The 12678-nt window shown below is 34.7% G+C and overlaps 1 protein-coding gene across 2 annotated transcripts in view; it reads left to right on the top strand.

Annotated features, from left to right (window-relative positions):
- Nucleotides 1-12678, top strand: part of igsf9b (immunoglobulin superfamily, member 9b) — a 113106-nt gene that overhangs the window by 63213 nt on the left and 37215 nt on the right. For both annotated transcript variants that reach the window (XM_068223093.2, XM_681113.11), the window contains exon 4: nt 10939-11085. In XM_068223093.2, coding sequence (XP_068079194.1) covers nt 10939-11085 — 147 coding nt within the window. The remainder of the gene's footprint in view (nt 1-10938; nt 11086-12678) is intronic.

Here is a 12678-nt window from a genome sequence, read left to right as displayed (position 1 = left end):
CTGGCCCTGAATCCTGGCCATGTTTCATCGTCTTCTTTCAAGACTGTTAGAGAATTCATTTTTCGGCCATAATAGAAACTGTGCTGCTATTCAGTGAAAGTGTGGGATCCAAATTAAGCAAGATATTTGTCATTTTAAATATAACTTTTTATCCAAGGTCTGCATAAAATACTTTGTGTAGAATGATAGAATTCAATTAGTATAGGTTAGATCCAGTTCTGTTTTGCAATTTTTATATATAGAAATCAGAATCAGAATCGGTTTTGCAGCCAACTGTGCTTACACACACACACACACACACACAAGGAATTTGTTTTGCCTACAGAATGTAGAGGGCATCCAAACTCCACACAGAAATGCCAATTGACTCAGCTGGGACTCGAACCAGTGATTATTGCTGTGAGGCGACAGGGCTAACCACTGAGCCACCGTTCATTTTATTTAAATGATTTTGTTTTATCTAGTTTTTTTTGTTTTTTTGGGGGGCAATTAATAATCAATTGCAGTGATTTTCGGTTTCTATTGTTTTTTCTCCATTCACTTGTTACACACACACAAAACTATTCTATGTTATGTCAAAAATCCCTTTAGTTTATTAATAACATCTAAAGGACATAACAAGTTTTTTTTTTTTCCTTTCTTTTTTTTTTTTACTTTATTAAAAAAAATTTGTTTGTTTTGTTTTTGTTATATCTCCTCTCTCATCTGCACTTCTCATTGTCTCTGTATGTCTGGAATCTGCTAGCTCTGATTGGTGGTCGGGGTCCTACTGACCGGACATCTTGTCATTATTGACCTGTGTCCTTTGATGGACGCGTCTGGAGAAAAATTACAGGGTTGGATGAGGTCAAAGGTCACGAGTGCTCATTGGCTGTTGAGGGTTCGTCATTGATCCAGAAGGACCTTCTTTGAAAATTCATGCAATGCACTTCAGACAATAATTCAATCTGTCTTCATCAATAACTCACCCTCTGGGATCATTAAGAGCCCATTCCTGTAGAGATTGGTAGAATTTGTCAAAGTAAAGACATCATTGTCTTTAGGTTGTCTTTAGGACATTTGCTTTAGGTTTGTTGCACTTATTGTTTTTAGTCAAGTCCACTGTTTTTACCTTTTTAAATATAAGTTATTTAATATCTGTTTTTTTTATTTTATTGTACAGTATTTATTTAATTGTTTTTCTTAGTTTATTTACTTTGTTTTACTTTGGTTTTCATTTTTAAATCTGCTTTTGTTTTCTTATTTTATGTACTCTTTATTTTATTTATCTTTGTTGTTTAATTCTGCTTTTATTTAATGTTTTCCTATTTTATTTACATTTTTACTTTATTTAACTTAAGTTTTTATTTTAATTAGTTTTCCTTAATTGTATTTATTTCATTTTATATTTTTTTGTTTTTCTTTTATTTTGTTTCATTTATTTTACTTTGTTTTTCATTTTTTATTTTAATAATTAAATTGTACTTTTTTTCTTAAAATTTTTTTATTTAAATTTTTTTTAGGTTAGGTTTTAATCCTGCTTTTATTTATATATTTTATTGTATTGTATTGTATTTATTTAATTTTAGGTTTTTTTATTTACTTTTTGTTTAATTTTATTTAACTTTTTTCATTTTTGTTTTAGTTTCAATTTAATTTTAGTTTTTTCTTTTATTTTTTTAATTCTGCTTTTATTTTATTGTATTTTTTTTTATTTACTTCTCTTTAATTTTCTTTAACTTTTTTATTTTAATTTAATTTTAAGTTTTTTTCCTATTTTACTTACTTTTGGTTTTATTTTATTTATCTTTGCTTTTATTTTATTGCTGCATTTTATTGTCAGTTTATTGTCTTTTTAACCTATGTTTTTATTTAATTTAATTTGTTACCAATCCAAAATTATCTTTTTTTTATTCATACTATGCACTTATAATACTAATAAACCCATTTGCAATCATAAAATCCTTTGGAAAACCAAAGCATTTGTCTTATCAAAAGATAACATTAATAAGTCCACAAAATCTAAAGCACATATAGTCAGTCACATGTCCACTATTTTTACCTTTTCAAATGATAATGGTATAATAATTTTATATCTATTTATCTAGTTTTTTCTTGTTGTATTTATTTAAAATTGATTTTATTTGCAGGGCTCAAAACTAACGATTTTTTCTACTGGCCTGATTGGGCCAAAAAAGATATTTCTTAGCCACATATTTTAAATAATGTGTCAAAATTCTAGACTTTAAATATTTAAAAAATATTAATAAATGTAAAATGGGCAAAGTTTAAGTGTTATGCAAACAAAAAGAGCTGTATGGGAAATGTGCAGCTGTTTTATTGCAGTTCTAAATTATTAAAAAAACCTGGCTGACTGGCTAAACTGACAGCAAAAATCACTTTTTTCCATTGTGTTTTACACATGTAAATTTCTGTTTCCAAGACATTAGAAACATCATTTGATGTATAGTCGTCATGTTGCTGTCTCTTCACTGTAATGGTTATTACCAAGTTATGGGGAAAAAAACGTGCTCACAACAACCAATCAGATAAGAGGAACCAAAAAGCAATATGGTGTTTACGACATCACAGAGAAGGTTTCAATTCAACTTTAGTGACAAGGCAGCACTGGCCCGGTCAGGCCAATAACGATCCTGTCTACTGTCCCAAGCGTCATCTAGCTGTCCCCAGGCCATCAAGCAGTCCTTATTGTTGAGCCCTGATTTGAATTAGTTTCTATTCTATTCTATTCTATTCCATTCTATTCTATTCATCAAACTAGAAGGATCTTATTTTGATAATCACACACACACACACACACTTGTGACAATAAGTACATTCTGGTTCATCAGGAACACCATTAACAATCATAAAGATCCCAATCCTGTGCAGCTCCTCAAGTTTGTGTCAAAATAATCAAGAGATAGCATCATGACAGTGACTCTAATTGCATTTGTTTTATGCACTTATTATTTCACTCACATGTCCAGCCTTTTTAAACTCCCATGGGTTTGACTGAATCCGAATTCCACATTTAAACCCAAACAGAGTTTGGAGTAAACCCATCCGTCACTCACATTCAGCTCTATTGTCTCATTTCAAACACAAACGCACTCTTTCTCCCCTCCCTACCTCCCTCTCCCTCTCGCTAATTCACCCTCATCCTTTTATCCACTTAAATCAAAACACATTTCTCTTTTTTTTTTTTCCTGCTCTTCAGCCCCACGTGTAATTTTTCAAACTCACTGGCACAAATGTTTCCCTCCCTCTGCTTTTTTACGGCAACTGAATTCAAATCTAAACTCCTCCCCATGGTTCCATCGCCATGGTGACCTGAGGGAATTAAAGGAGGAGGGGATTCCATTCTGCTCTCATTGATGGAACACTCAGTTCAGCGTCCAATAGCAGGATGGCATGTGCGTGTGTTGATCATCACACAAACAGTGTGTATGTGTGCGTTTAGATTTGTACACTGTTTAAATCAGGGTTTTTTGCACTTTTTCCAAGGACAAATACACTTCATTGAACTTGTACACATTGACATCTATATACTTTAAAACTGCAGGTTAACTATGTTTATATATAATAACTGATAAAAGCTATTAGTTAGTTTGTTAAAGTTATTAGTAATAAAGTGATGGTAACTAATAACCTTAACTTTTCTGAATTTGATTGCAATGTAATGCATATATAGAGTCATCTATAAATAATTACTGTGAAAAGCGCTATACGAATAAACTTGAATTGAATTGAGTTGAGTTTTTACATTAGTTTTTCTATTCATTAAACCAAAAGGATTTTGATAATCACACACAAACACACACACACACACACTTGTGACAATATTTACATCGCAAAAACGAGCGCACTTCCGCATTGCAGAATAAGGTCAATAGCATAAGCAAAACAAAAATAAATATTGTCATCATTTACTCATTCTCCAAACCTGATTGGTTTGACTTTCTTTATTAGGTTGAACACAAAAAAAAAAAACATGAATACTGAAGAATGTTGCAAACCTGTAAGCATTGACTTCCATAGTATTTGTTTTTCCTATGGAAGTCAATGGTTACAGGTTTCCAACATTCTTCAAAATATCTTCTTTTGTGTTCAGAAAGAAAAAAAAAACTCAAAGATTTGAAACAACATGAGGGAGAGTAAATAGTGCATGCATATTTTCATTTTATAGACAATTATTCCTTTAATGCCAGGTATAAACAGCCTGAAGTAACTGTACATGCAGGAATATAGGAAAACTGCAATATTTAGCGGCCTGTATTGTGCGACCTAACACAGATCCACCCTGCTTTACCATCTCTCCTGCTTTAATAAGCAGCCTCCCCCTCTGACCCCAGATCAGAGGAGCCTTTTATTGACAGTAAACACACACCGGCTGCTGCTCTGTGAACAGGAGACTTCTGACGCATGAGATCAGATGATTATTATCTGTGCGAAGTATCAAACACTTCCCAGACTGAGATTAAAGCAGGCTTAATTGTTAGTCTAATAGTGGTGGTGGGTTTGAGAAATAAACCCTCAGGCTGTGAATGTTTCTTGATTGATTGTCGATGGAGTCGTCACCTGCTGAGGAAGTGACCCTGTGTTCAGTGGGCAGGATTGATCTTTCTGTACTTAATGGAGTCTCAGTTACACTACATTGTAAAAAAAAAAAAAAGAAGAAGACTTTCCCCCAGAATAAAATTATATCAGAAAATACTGCAAAAATGGCCTTGCTCTGTTAATCAGCCCTTGAGACATTTTACAGGAGATGTTATTTTGTCTTTAGCTGTATATGAAACAGCAGAAACGTTTTAACATAATAATAAAATGTTTCTTGAGCAGCATAACAGCATATTATTATGATTTCTGAAGAATTAAAAAACTTAATTAATTGTCAGAATCATTACGGCAGTCATTACGGTGTTACATCGCGTAATTAATTCATATTTCAAATTAATGTGGACACTGACAGCATCCCCGATCATTAGAGAAGAAGGTTTTCTTTGCGCACATCAGTCCTAAAATAGTTTTCAGTTTTTTTTTTTCCTTGTAGCCTCTCCAGATTTAATGAAAGACATGTCAAGTAGAGAAAAGCGCAGTCCATTTGATGAAAAAAAAGAAGTGATGTTGCATGTAATTGTGCTGACATGTTTGGACAGGCTTACCTTCGCTTGGGTGGATTATAAAGCAGGTACTGAAACTTTTGTCAGACGGTAACTTTAAATTACATTTGCTTCCCACTGAATTGGATGGTTCCTGCAGACCAAAGAGTAGATTATATAGTTGGGTAGAACTGTTGGACAATTATTTATGATGAACTGCATACAAAATAAAAGTTTGTATTTGCATTATTCAGTCAGGTTCATAAATATTAGAGAATTGACACATTTTTAACATTTTTGGCTCTATACACCAACACAATATATTTAAAATGAAACAAACAAGTGGCGCTTTAACTGCAGACTGTCAGCTTTAATTTGAAGTATTTATATCTAAATCAGGTGAACACTGTAGGAATTACAACAGTTTGCATATGTGCCTCCCACTTGTTAAGGGACCAAAAGTAATGGAACAATTCACTTCCCAGCTGTTCCATGGCCAGGGTGTGTTTTTCCCTCATTATCCCAACTACAATAAGCAGATAAAAGGTCATTTCAAGTGTGCTATATGCATTTGGAATCTGTTGCTGTCAACTCAACTGTCAAAACACCCTTCTCCACAGTTGGCAAGAACACTCTCTGATTGTTTATGAGCGTCAAAAGTGGCTGATCTGTTAGGCGAAATATTTGACAATATAACTAAAGAAATCTCCACTGTGTTGAGCATAGCACTTCTCCTCTGAACAGCGCATCATCGATGACGTAAGCATGCCCAGGCCCAAATGTCTTGTGAGTGCGAGCCGTCTGGGGAGACAGAAGAGGGGACAAGCGTGCTTTGGCCCCGTTCAAGGCAACTGTACATAGTGTGAGTCCGCCCTTAGAGTTCTAAAAGCCTTCACAGTTCTGGAACAGCATCCTAAGCAATGAAGCATGGTGGTAGTAGTGACATGGCATGAGCATGTGTGGGTGTCAATAGAGCTGGTTCTCTTGTATTTATTGATGATGTGACTGCTGACAAAAGCAGCAGAATGAACTCTGAAATGTTCAGGCAACATTTTCTGCTAATATTAAGCCAAATGCTTCAGAACTCATTGGATGGTGCTTTACAGAGCAGATGGGGAATGACCCAAAGCATACTGCAAAAGCAACCAACGAGTTTTTGAAGGAAAGAAATTGGAGTGTTATGCAATGGCCAAGTCAATCCCCTAAACTGAATATAATTGAGCATGCATTTCATTTACTGAAGAGGAAACTGAAGGGGAAAATGCCCTAAGAACAAGCAGGAACTAAAGACAGTTGCTGCAGAGGCCTGGCAGAGCACCACCAGGGATGAAACTCGGCGTTTGATGTCAATGCATTTCAGACAAAGGATTTGCAAGTGTTAAAAAATGAAAATTTGATTTATGATTATAATTCTGTCCTATTATTTTTGGTCCCTTAACAAGTGGGAGGCGCATATGCAAACACCTATGCGTTCACCTGATTTGGACGTAAATACCCACAAATTAAAGCTGACAGTCTGCAGTTGAGGCCAGCCTGATCTCACGAGGAAATTTAAGTGTTTTACGTTTTGTCAATTTAGTGGGGAATTCATACAGTAGAGTTCAGTCGTATGAAAATGTACGGTTTTAAAAAGGAAGCGTGGCACCTAACCCGAACCGTCATTGGGTGATGAGCAAATCGGACTAAATTGTACGAATTAGATCATACAAATTCATACGAATAAGCCACTAAATCAAAAAATTACGAATTGTTGTCAGGTTGCGTTGGTTAAAGCACATCTTTTCATTTCAAATCCATTGTTGGTGTATGGAGCCACAAATGTTAGATTTGTGTCGATGTCCCAATATTTATGGACCTGACTGTATATGTGCGTGTACTATCTATATTTAATACAAATATATAAAGGCACATGTTTACATACAATATATATATTTGTTTATGTATAATTTTGTTATAGATTAATATATAATTTTCACATTTTCTCTACATATATGGGTGTGTATACTTAAATATACACAATATATATATACAGCACACACAAAATAAATATGTGATTAAGTTGTGATTAATTGTTTATATTATGTTTGCTTATATTATTAAGTATGTTACATATTGTGCAAAAAAGAAATAAAATGACAAAAACACGACTTTGCAATGAATCCAATAAGAATGTCTCTGTAGTTAATTATCTATGAATAAAAAGATCCCTTCATGATTTTTGTATTAGTATGAGCACAACCACAATTGTGATATTGACAATACAGAGAATATTGAGCGAGTTTTATTTCAGGCATAATACATTAATTTTATTGTTTCGCCTCTCCAGAAGTCTCCTGTTTACAAATATTTCCAAACAAAGCCAGAGCAGAACTTTTGTGCATCAAATTCAGTACTTTAATTTAGAGTTTGTGATGCGTGACAGGTCTAGAGACATGAATCTGTCACTGACACACCTGTACACATCACTGACGGGTTCAGCCGTATGTCAGACTCCAGCTGTGTTTGTGTTATAATTCCTTTGCTGTAGTCATTTCAGCAATAAAGTGTCACTGTGTGATTTTCATACTTGACCAGTGAGTGTTTCATCACTGGAAAAACTTGGCTTACTCTCTGCAGAAACGCACATCATCTCCACGCTATCAGTGTGTCGTTATTTACAGGAATTCGGAAAAGTAGGACATAATGAAAGTACAGAGGTGGTTGAAAAACCAGACACCAGAAACCAGACGTCATGCATATCATGTTTCAAAGAGTTTCTAGTATTTATAGTGGTAAAACTGTGCGTCTGAGTGCTTGATTCATATCATATTTCAATAACTCTTTGGCTTATGCGAGACCGGTTTTTCAGACAGGAGTCTGTGGATTTAAAGAAAAGCTGACCGTGTCATATCCTACAAAGAGATGTTCAGATTTTTACACATGCTTTTTATTATTTTTTGCGTGTTTTATTGTGTATCATGTTTTATATATTTTGGTTATGATCATACCAAAATAAACAGGTAATAAATATTTTTGAGCTAATTAAATCTAACTATTTTCTATTACAAGAAAATGTCCTTCACACTTTAAATTCATTCTGTAATTTGCCATTTCTTTGTTAAAAATTTTAAAAGATGGAAGTGATTTTTTTTCCCTCAGTAGAAAATTCAAGAGGATTTTAGCTAATACTGGTTCTTTGTGATTTGTTAAATGCAAGTCAATGGTTACTGACATTTTGAGGATAAACAAACACATAAAGGAAACACTAAATTAATATCAGTGCTGATATATGAGGTCTACATATTGCATTACAATTTTTGTAATTGCCTTTAATTCATAGCCTTTGCAGAATGTTTAGCAGATTAATGTTTATTGTAAATAGATGCATGATTTATTTGTTAATTAATGATTTTTTAGTCATATATTATTTATTTTTAAAATTATATGTGACTCTGAACTACAAAACCAATCTGTGTTTAGTTTTGGCAATAATCGAAAGATCAATTTTATGGGTCAAAATTCTTGATGTCCAAAATTATTAGAATATTAAGGGAATATTATGTTCCTTGAAGATGTTTTGTAAATGTTCAACAGTAAATGTAGCACAATAATCTTTTTTATTGGTAATATCTATTGCTAACCCATAGGAAAATGTATTCCATACTCTAAATCCATTCTGTCACTTGCCATTTCTTTGTGAAATTTTGTGAAATTGATTTGTTGAGGTTTCATTGTAGGGTCTGAATAAATTACAACACCCGTTTGTATTCAATTCAGTATGGACACATTAAATTCCCCATGGGTTTGTGAGGGCTAAAACAATCTAATTTCTGATGTGATGGTTGTTTCAGGTATGCATGTGGTTTTTGGCTTGTTTACAGAACTAAAGCTATCTGTGCAGAAAAGTAGTATTCAATATCTCAACTGCTTCTGTTACATTTACACTTGCAGATGCCTTTATCCATTTATTTTTAAGTACACTTTAAAGGGCATATATGATGAAAATCATCTTATGTAAGCTGTTTGGACAGAACTGTGTGTAGGTATAGTGTGCCCACAGTCATATTGGACTAATAGAAACACAATAAGGCTGCGTTTACACTGCACTGTTCAAGTGACTCAATTGCAAATTTTTATTTATTTATTTATTTTTCTCCCATGTGGCACAGATCGGATATGGCCCATGTACATTTAAGCAGGAACAAATCACATGGGTTCCGATTTACTCAAATCAGATTCAGGCCCTGTTCATATGTGGAAATTCATCTCTGATATGAATGATCTATATGGATCTGTGCAAACGTGTCTGCAGTGTAAGCAGATAAATCGGATTTTCACCAGTCAATGCGAGTCGCGCGTCATTAAAACCATAGCGAATGATGTCAAGTCTGACAATTTCATTTCAGAACAGACTTCAGCAGAGTCCCAAACCTTAAATCTCATACATGAGGACTTAAACTGCTTTTATATTGTCATATAGCACAGGTATTTAAGCATGTTAACCAGAGCAAGAGAGCGCAATGTCCGCCACGTAACCAATATAAACTAATATAAAACTTGTGCATAGCTACATCACATGCATAAATCACGCTATGGACATTACATTAACATGCCTAAAGGTTCAAAAAAGTAAAAGAAGATGGACAAATGAGAACCTTTCTGTCATAAACTATAGTAAAATAGCTGGTCAAAAACTGCAAACAGATTACATATAGGAATAGAGAAAAGACACTCTTTAATTATCAGCTGTCAGTCAGCACCCGCTCTTTTTTTTTTTCCTGGTCATTGCGCCTTTCCTGTGTGCTGTGTAAATGCAGATAATCGGATGATAGTCACTTTTAAAAGATGATGTAAGCAGGTCATCAAAAAAAATCAGATACAGTCACAAAATCGGAATTGACCATCAAGATCTGCAGTGTAAATGCAGCCTAAGTCTCTCTTTATAATCCTAAGCATCCAAAATCCTCTCATTTTGAGGCCAACCGCAACATGACGTAGGTGTGCAGTTTCCCCGCCCTGACAAATTGATTGATAGCTCCGTATTAACATGTCTCCGTAGTAATACGTATAATCATGTCAACAAGACAGGACGTGTGCAAAGCAACTGGGATTAAAAGATCTGTGCAGCTCTCTGTGATCATCAATCATCATCAAATGTGATCAAGAATCATTTACAAGTTTGCATGTTTATGAATGACAGCGATTGTACAGTCTTCATCAGCACAGCCGCATGTCAGCACAATAATAAAAGAAGATGCTTTAATCCCAGTTTTTGGACGTTAAATCAGATTTATTTTGTACATAACGGATATCCATACAGCAGTGGATATAAACCTGTATCCTGTCACATTTGCTGTGTGTGTGTCTCCGCTGTGTGTGCGCTTGAACTTTGTAAGGACATTGTGTGTGACTCATTATTTCAGAAAAAGTCTTGAATTAACTCCACAACAAATACATCAAAATAATAATCATTGGGAAAGTTCTTACTGTAGTATTTCTCACAAACGTTATGTGAGATCTGCTTCCTACTTGTCTGTCACTGAACTAGCCTTTAAGGCTTAGGCAGCAAAAACAGCTACATTGTGTTTATAGCAGAAAATCCCAATCATCTGAAAGGTCTAATGAATAATCTGATAGGTGTTTGAGATGAAACTTTACACACACATCCTGGAGACACTAAAAGACTTATCTTAAACCTTGAAAAAGGAGTAAAATAGCTTCCCTTTACTTATATTAACTAGATAAATTGTGCACCTACAAACTCACCATCTCAGAAGAGCTTGCTTTTCTGTTTAAATGAATTTTTGTGTGTGCTTTGTCATTTTTAATCAGCCTGAAGTACTAAATAATTTCATATCTCTTTGATTTTTCATTACAGGCCGTGTGTCACTGTCCCGCGGTGCCTCTCTTATGGTGGAGAAATTGACTCTTGAGGATGAAGGCTGGTTTGAATGTCGGATTCTCCTGCTGGACCGAACCTCAGATGAGTTTCAGAACGGCACCTGGAACTTCCTCTCCATCACAGGTGCGCTCAGAGAGTGGTTTGACTTTCTTTACTTTATTAGAATCTAATAACAGAATCAAACGAATGTACTCTAAGAATTGATGGGCCCTATCATACGCATGGCGCAAGACGTGTATTGCATGATTTGTTGCTATTTTCAGACCAGTGCAACTCAAATTGTCATGTTTTGCGCCACATAGTTTAAATGGCAAATATATTTGAAACAATTTGTGGACTGATGGGTATGCTGGTCTATAAAGGAGGTGTGTTAAGGCGCATTGTTGGTGCGTTGATATTTTGACAAACTGCACCACTCACTAACTAAATGCTGCTCTAAAGTCCAGCGCAGAGCGCATTAGTTATGTGCCTATGCAAGTCCAAACTCTTACACGTTGTTTAATACACACAGGACTGCAAAACACAAATATCTTTTTTCAGTGTATTCATGACAATTTGCATTTGTATAATGTCATTATTATTAGTAGTAGTATTTATAATATGCATATTTGTATTTAAACAAGTTTAGATTTGTCCACATGTCGGGTTTTGGAGACGTGTGCATCACCATGTGGGACATAAGAAAAGGACGTGTGTTTGCATATGACACTCTTCGTTATTAATGTTCATTTATTTGTTTTATGGAAATTAGAACTAAATTTAGAAATAGTTTTCAAACAAATCTTTGCTCTTAACAAACAAAACTAAATATGTAGTAGTCTTCAGTGGAGTGCGTACAACACAGTTTCTTTATCCATGAAAGTAGCACATGCGCCATGGCGCGACACAACTGACTCTTAAGGGGAATGTGATATGAGACTCCGATTCGTTTAATGCACGTTACACTCAAAACACAGCCATAACTAATTAGGAGAATATGCACAACCCTGTTAGACCATGCACCAGGGTCCAGAGCGTATTTTTCTGTCCTTAAAATAGCCAAAGTGGATTTGGACACACCCTTAAGGCTTTTCACCATGAGCTTTAGACTCTGCGCTTAGATCGTTAAAATAGAGCCCTATGTTTTATGATAATGATTTTATTTTTTGTGTTCATGCTAAAAAAGCAGCTGACATTTTTGCAATCATACAAAAAAAAAGCATTAAACTTATCATTAAAGCAGCGCATCTGCAACTCAAAAACAGAGCTTTGTTGCAGTGAACAAGTGAAAATTGCATAATCCTGTCTTATTTTTCATGAGACTTGCATCAGTGAGTCGTTTACATGGACACCAAAAATCTTATACTCTGATTAAGAGTCAACCATGCAAACAGCGATTTATAATTACCTTAATCCAATTAAAGACATTGAACTAAACAGAAATGGAATTAAGACGTGTGGAGTATTCCTGTTTTAGTGGCATTATTTAAGTGCAGTACAGACATGTAAACACTGCAATCAAACTATGCTGTCATGTAGGATTTTCGCTGCATTTTGCGACAGGGTAGTCCACACACACAGCTGTTTGACACTGTTTGCTGCACCTACTGAGTCACTGAAGGACCACAGACACCGATATCAATAAATGCTGAGGTTTTTTCCTCATACGGTGAGCGAGAACAAACTCCATTGCAACAACACTCTTCCAGCAGTTCATACTCGCATCCAACATGCATG

This window comes from Danio rerio, chromosome 8 (genome assembly GCF_049306965.1).
Source record: "Danio rerio strain Tuebingen ecotype United States chromosome 8, GRCz12tu, whole genome shotgun sequence".
NCBI lineage: Eukaryota > Metazoa > Chordata > Actinopteri > Cypriniformes > Danionidae > Danio > Danio rerio.
The sequence above is the reverse complement of the archived record's forward strand: the minus strand, read 5'-3'. Positions and strand labels throughout refer to the sequence as shown.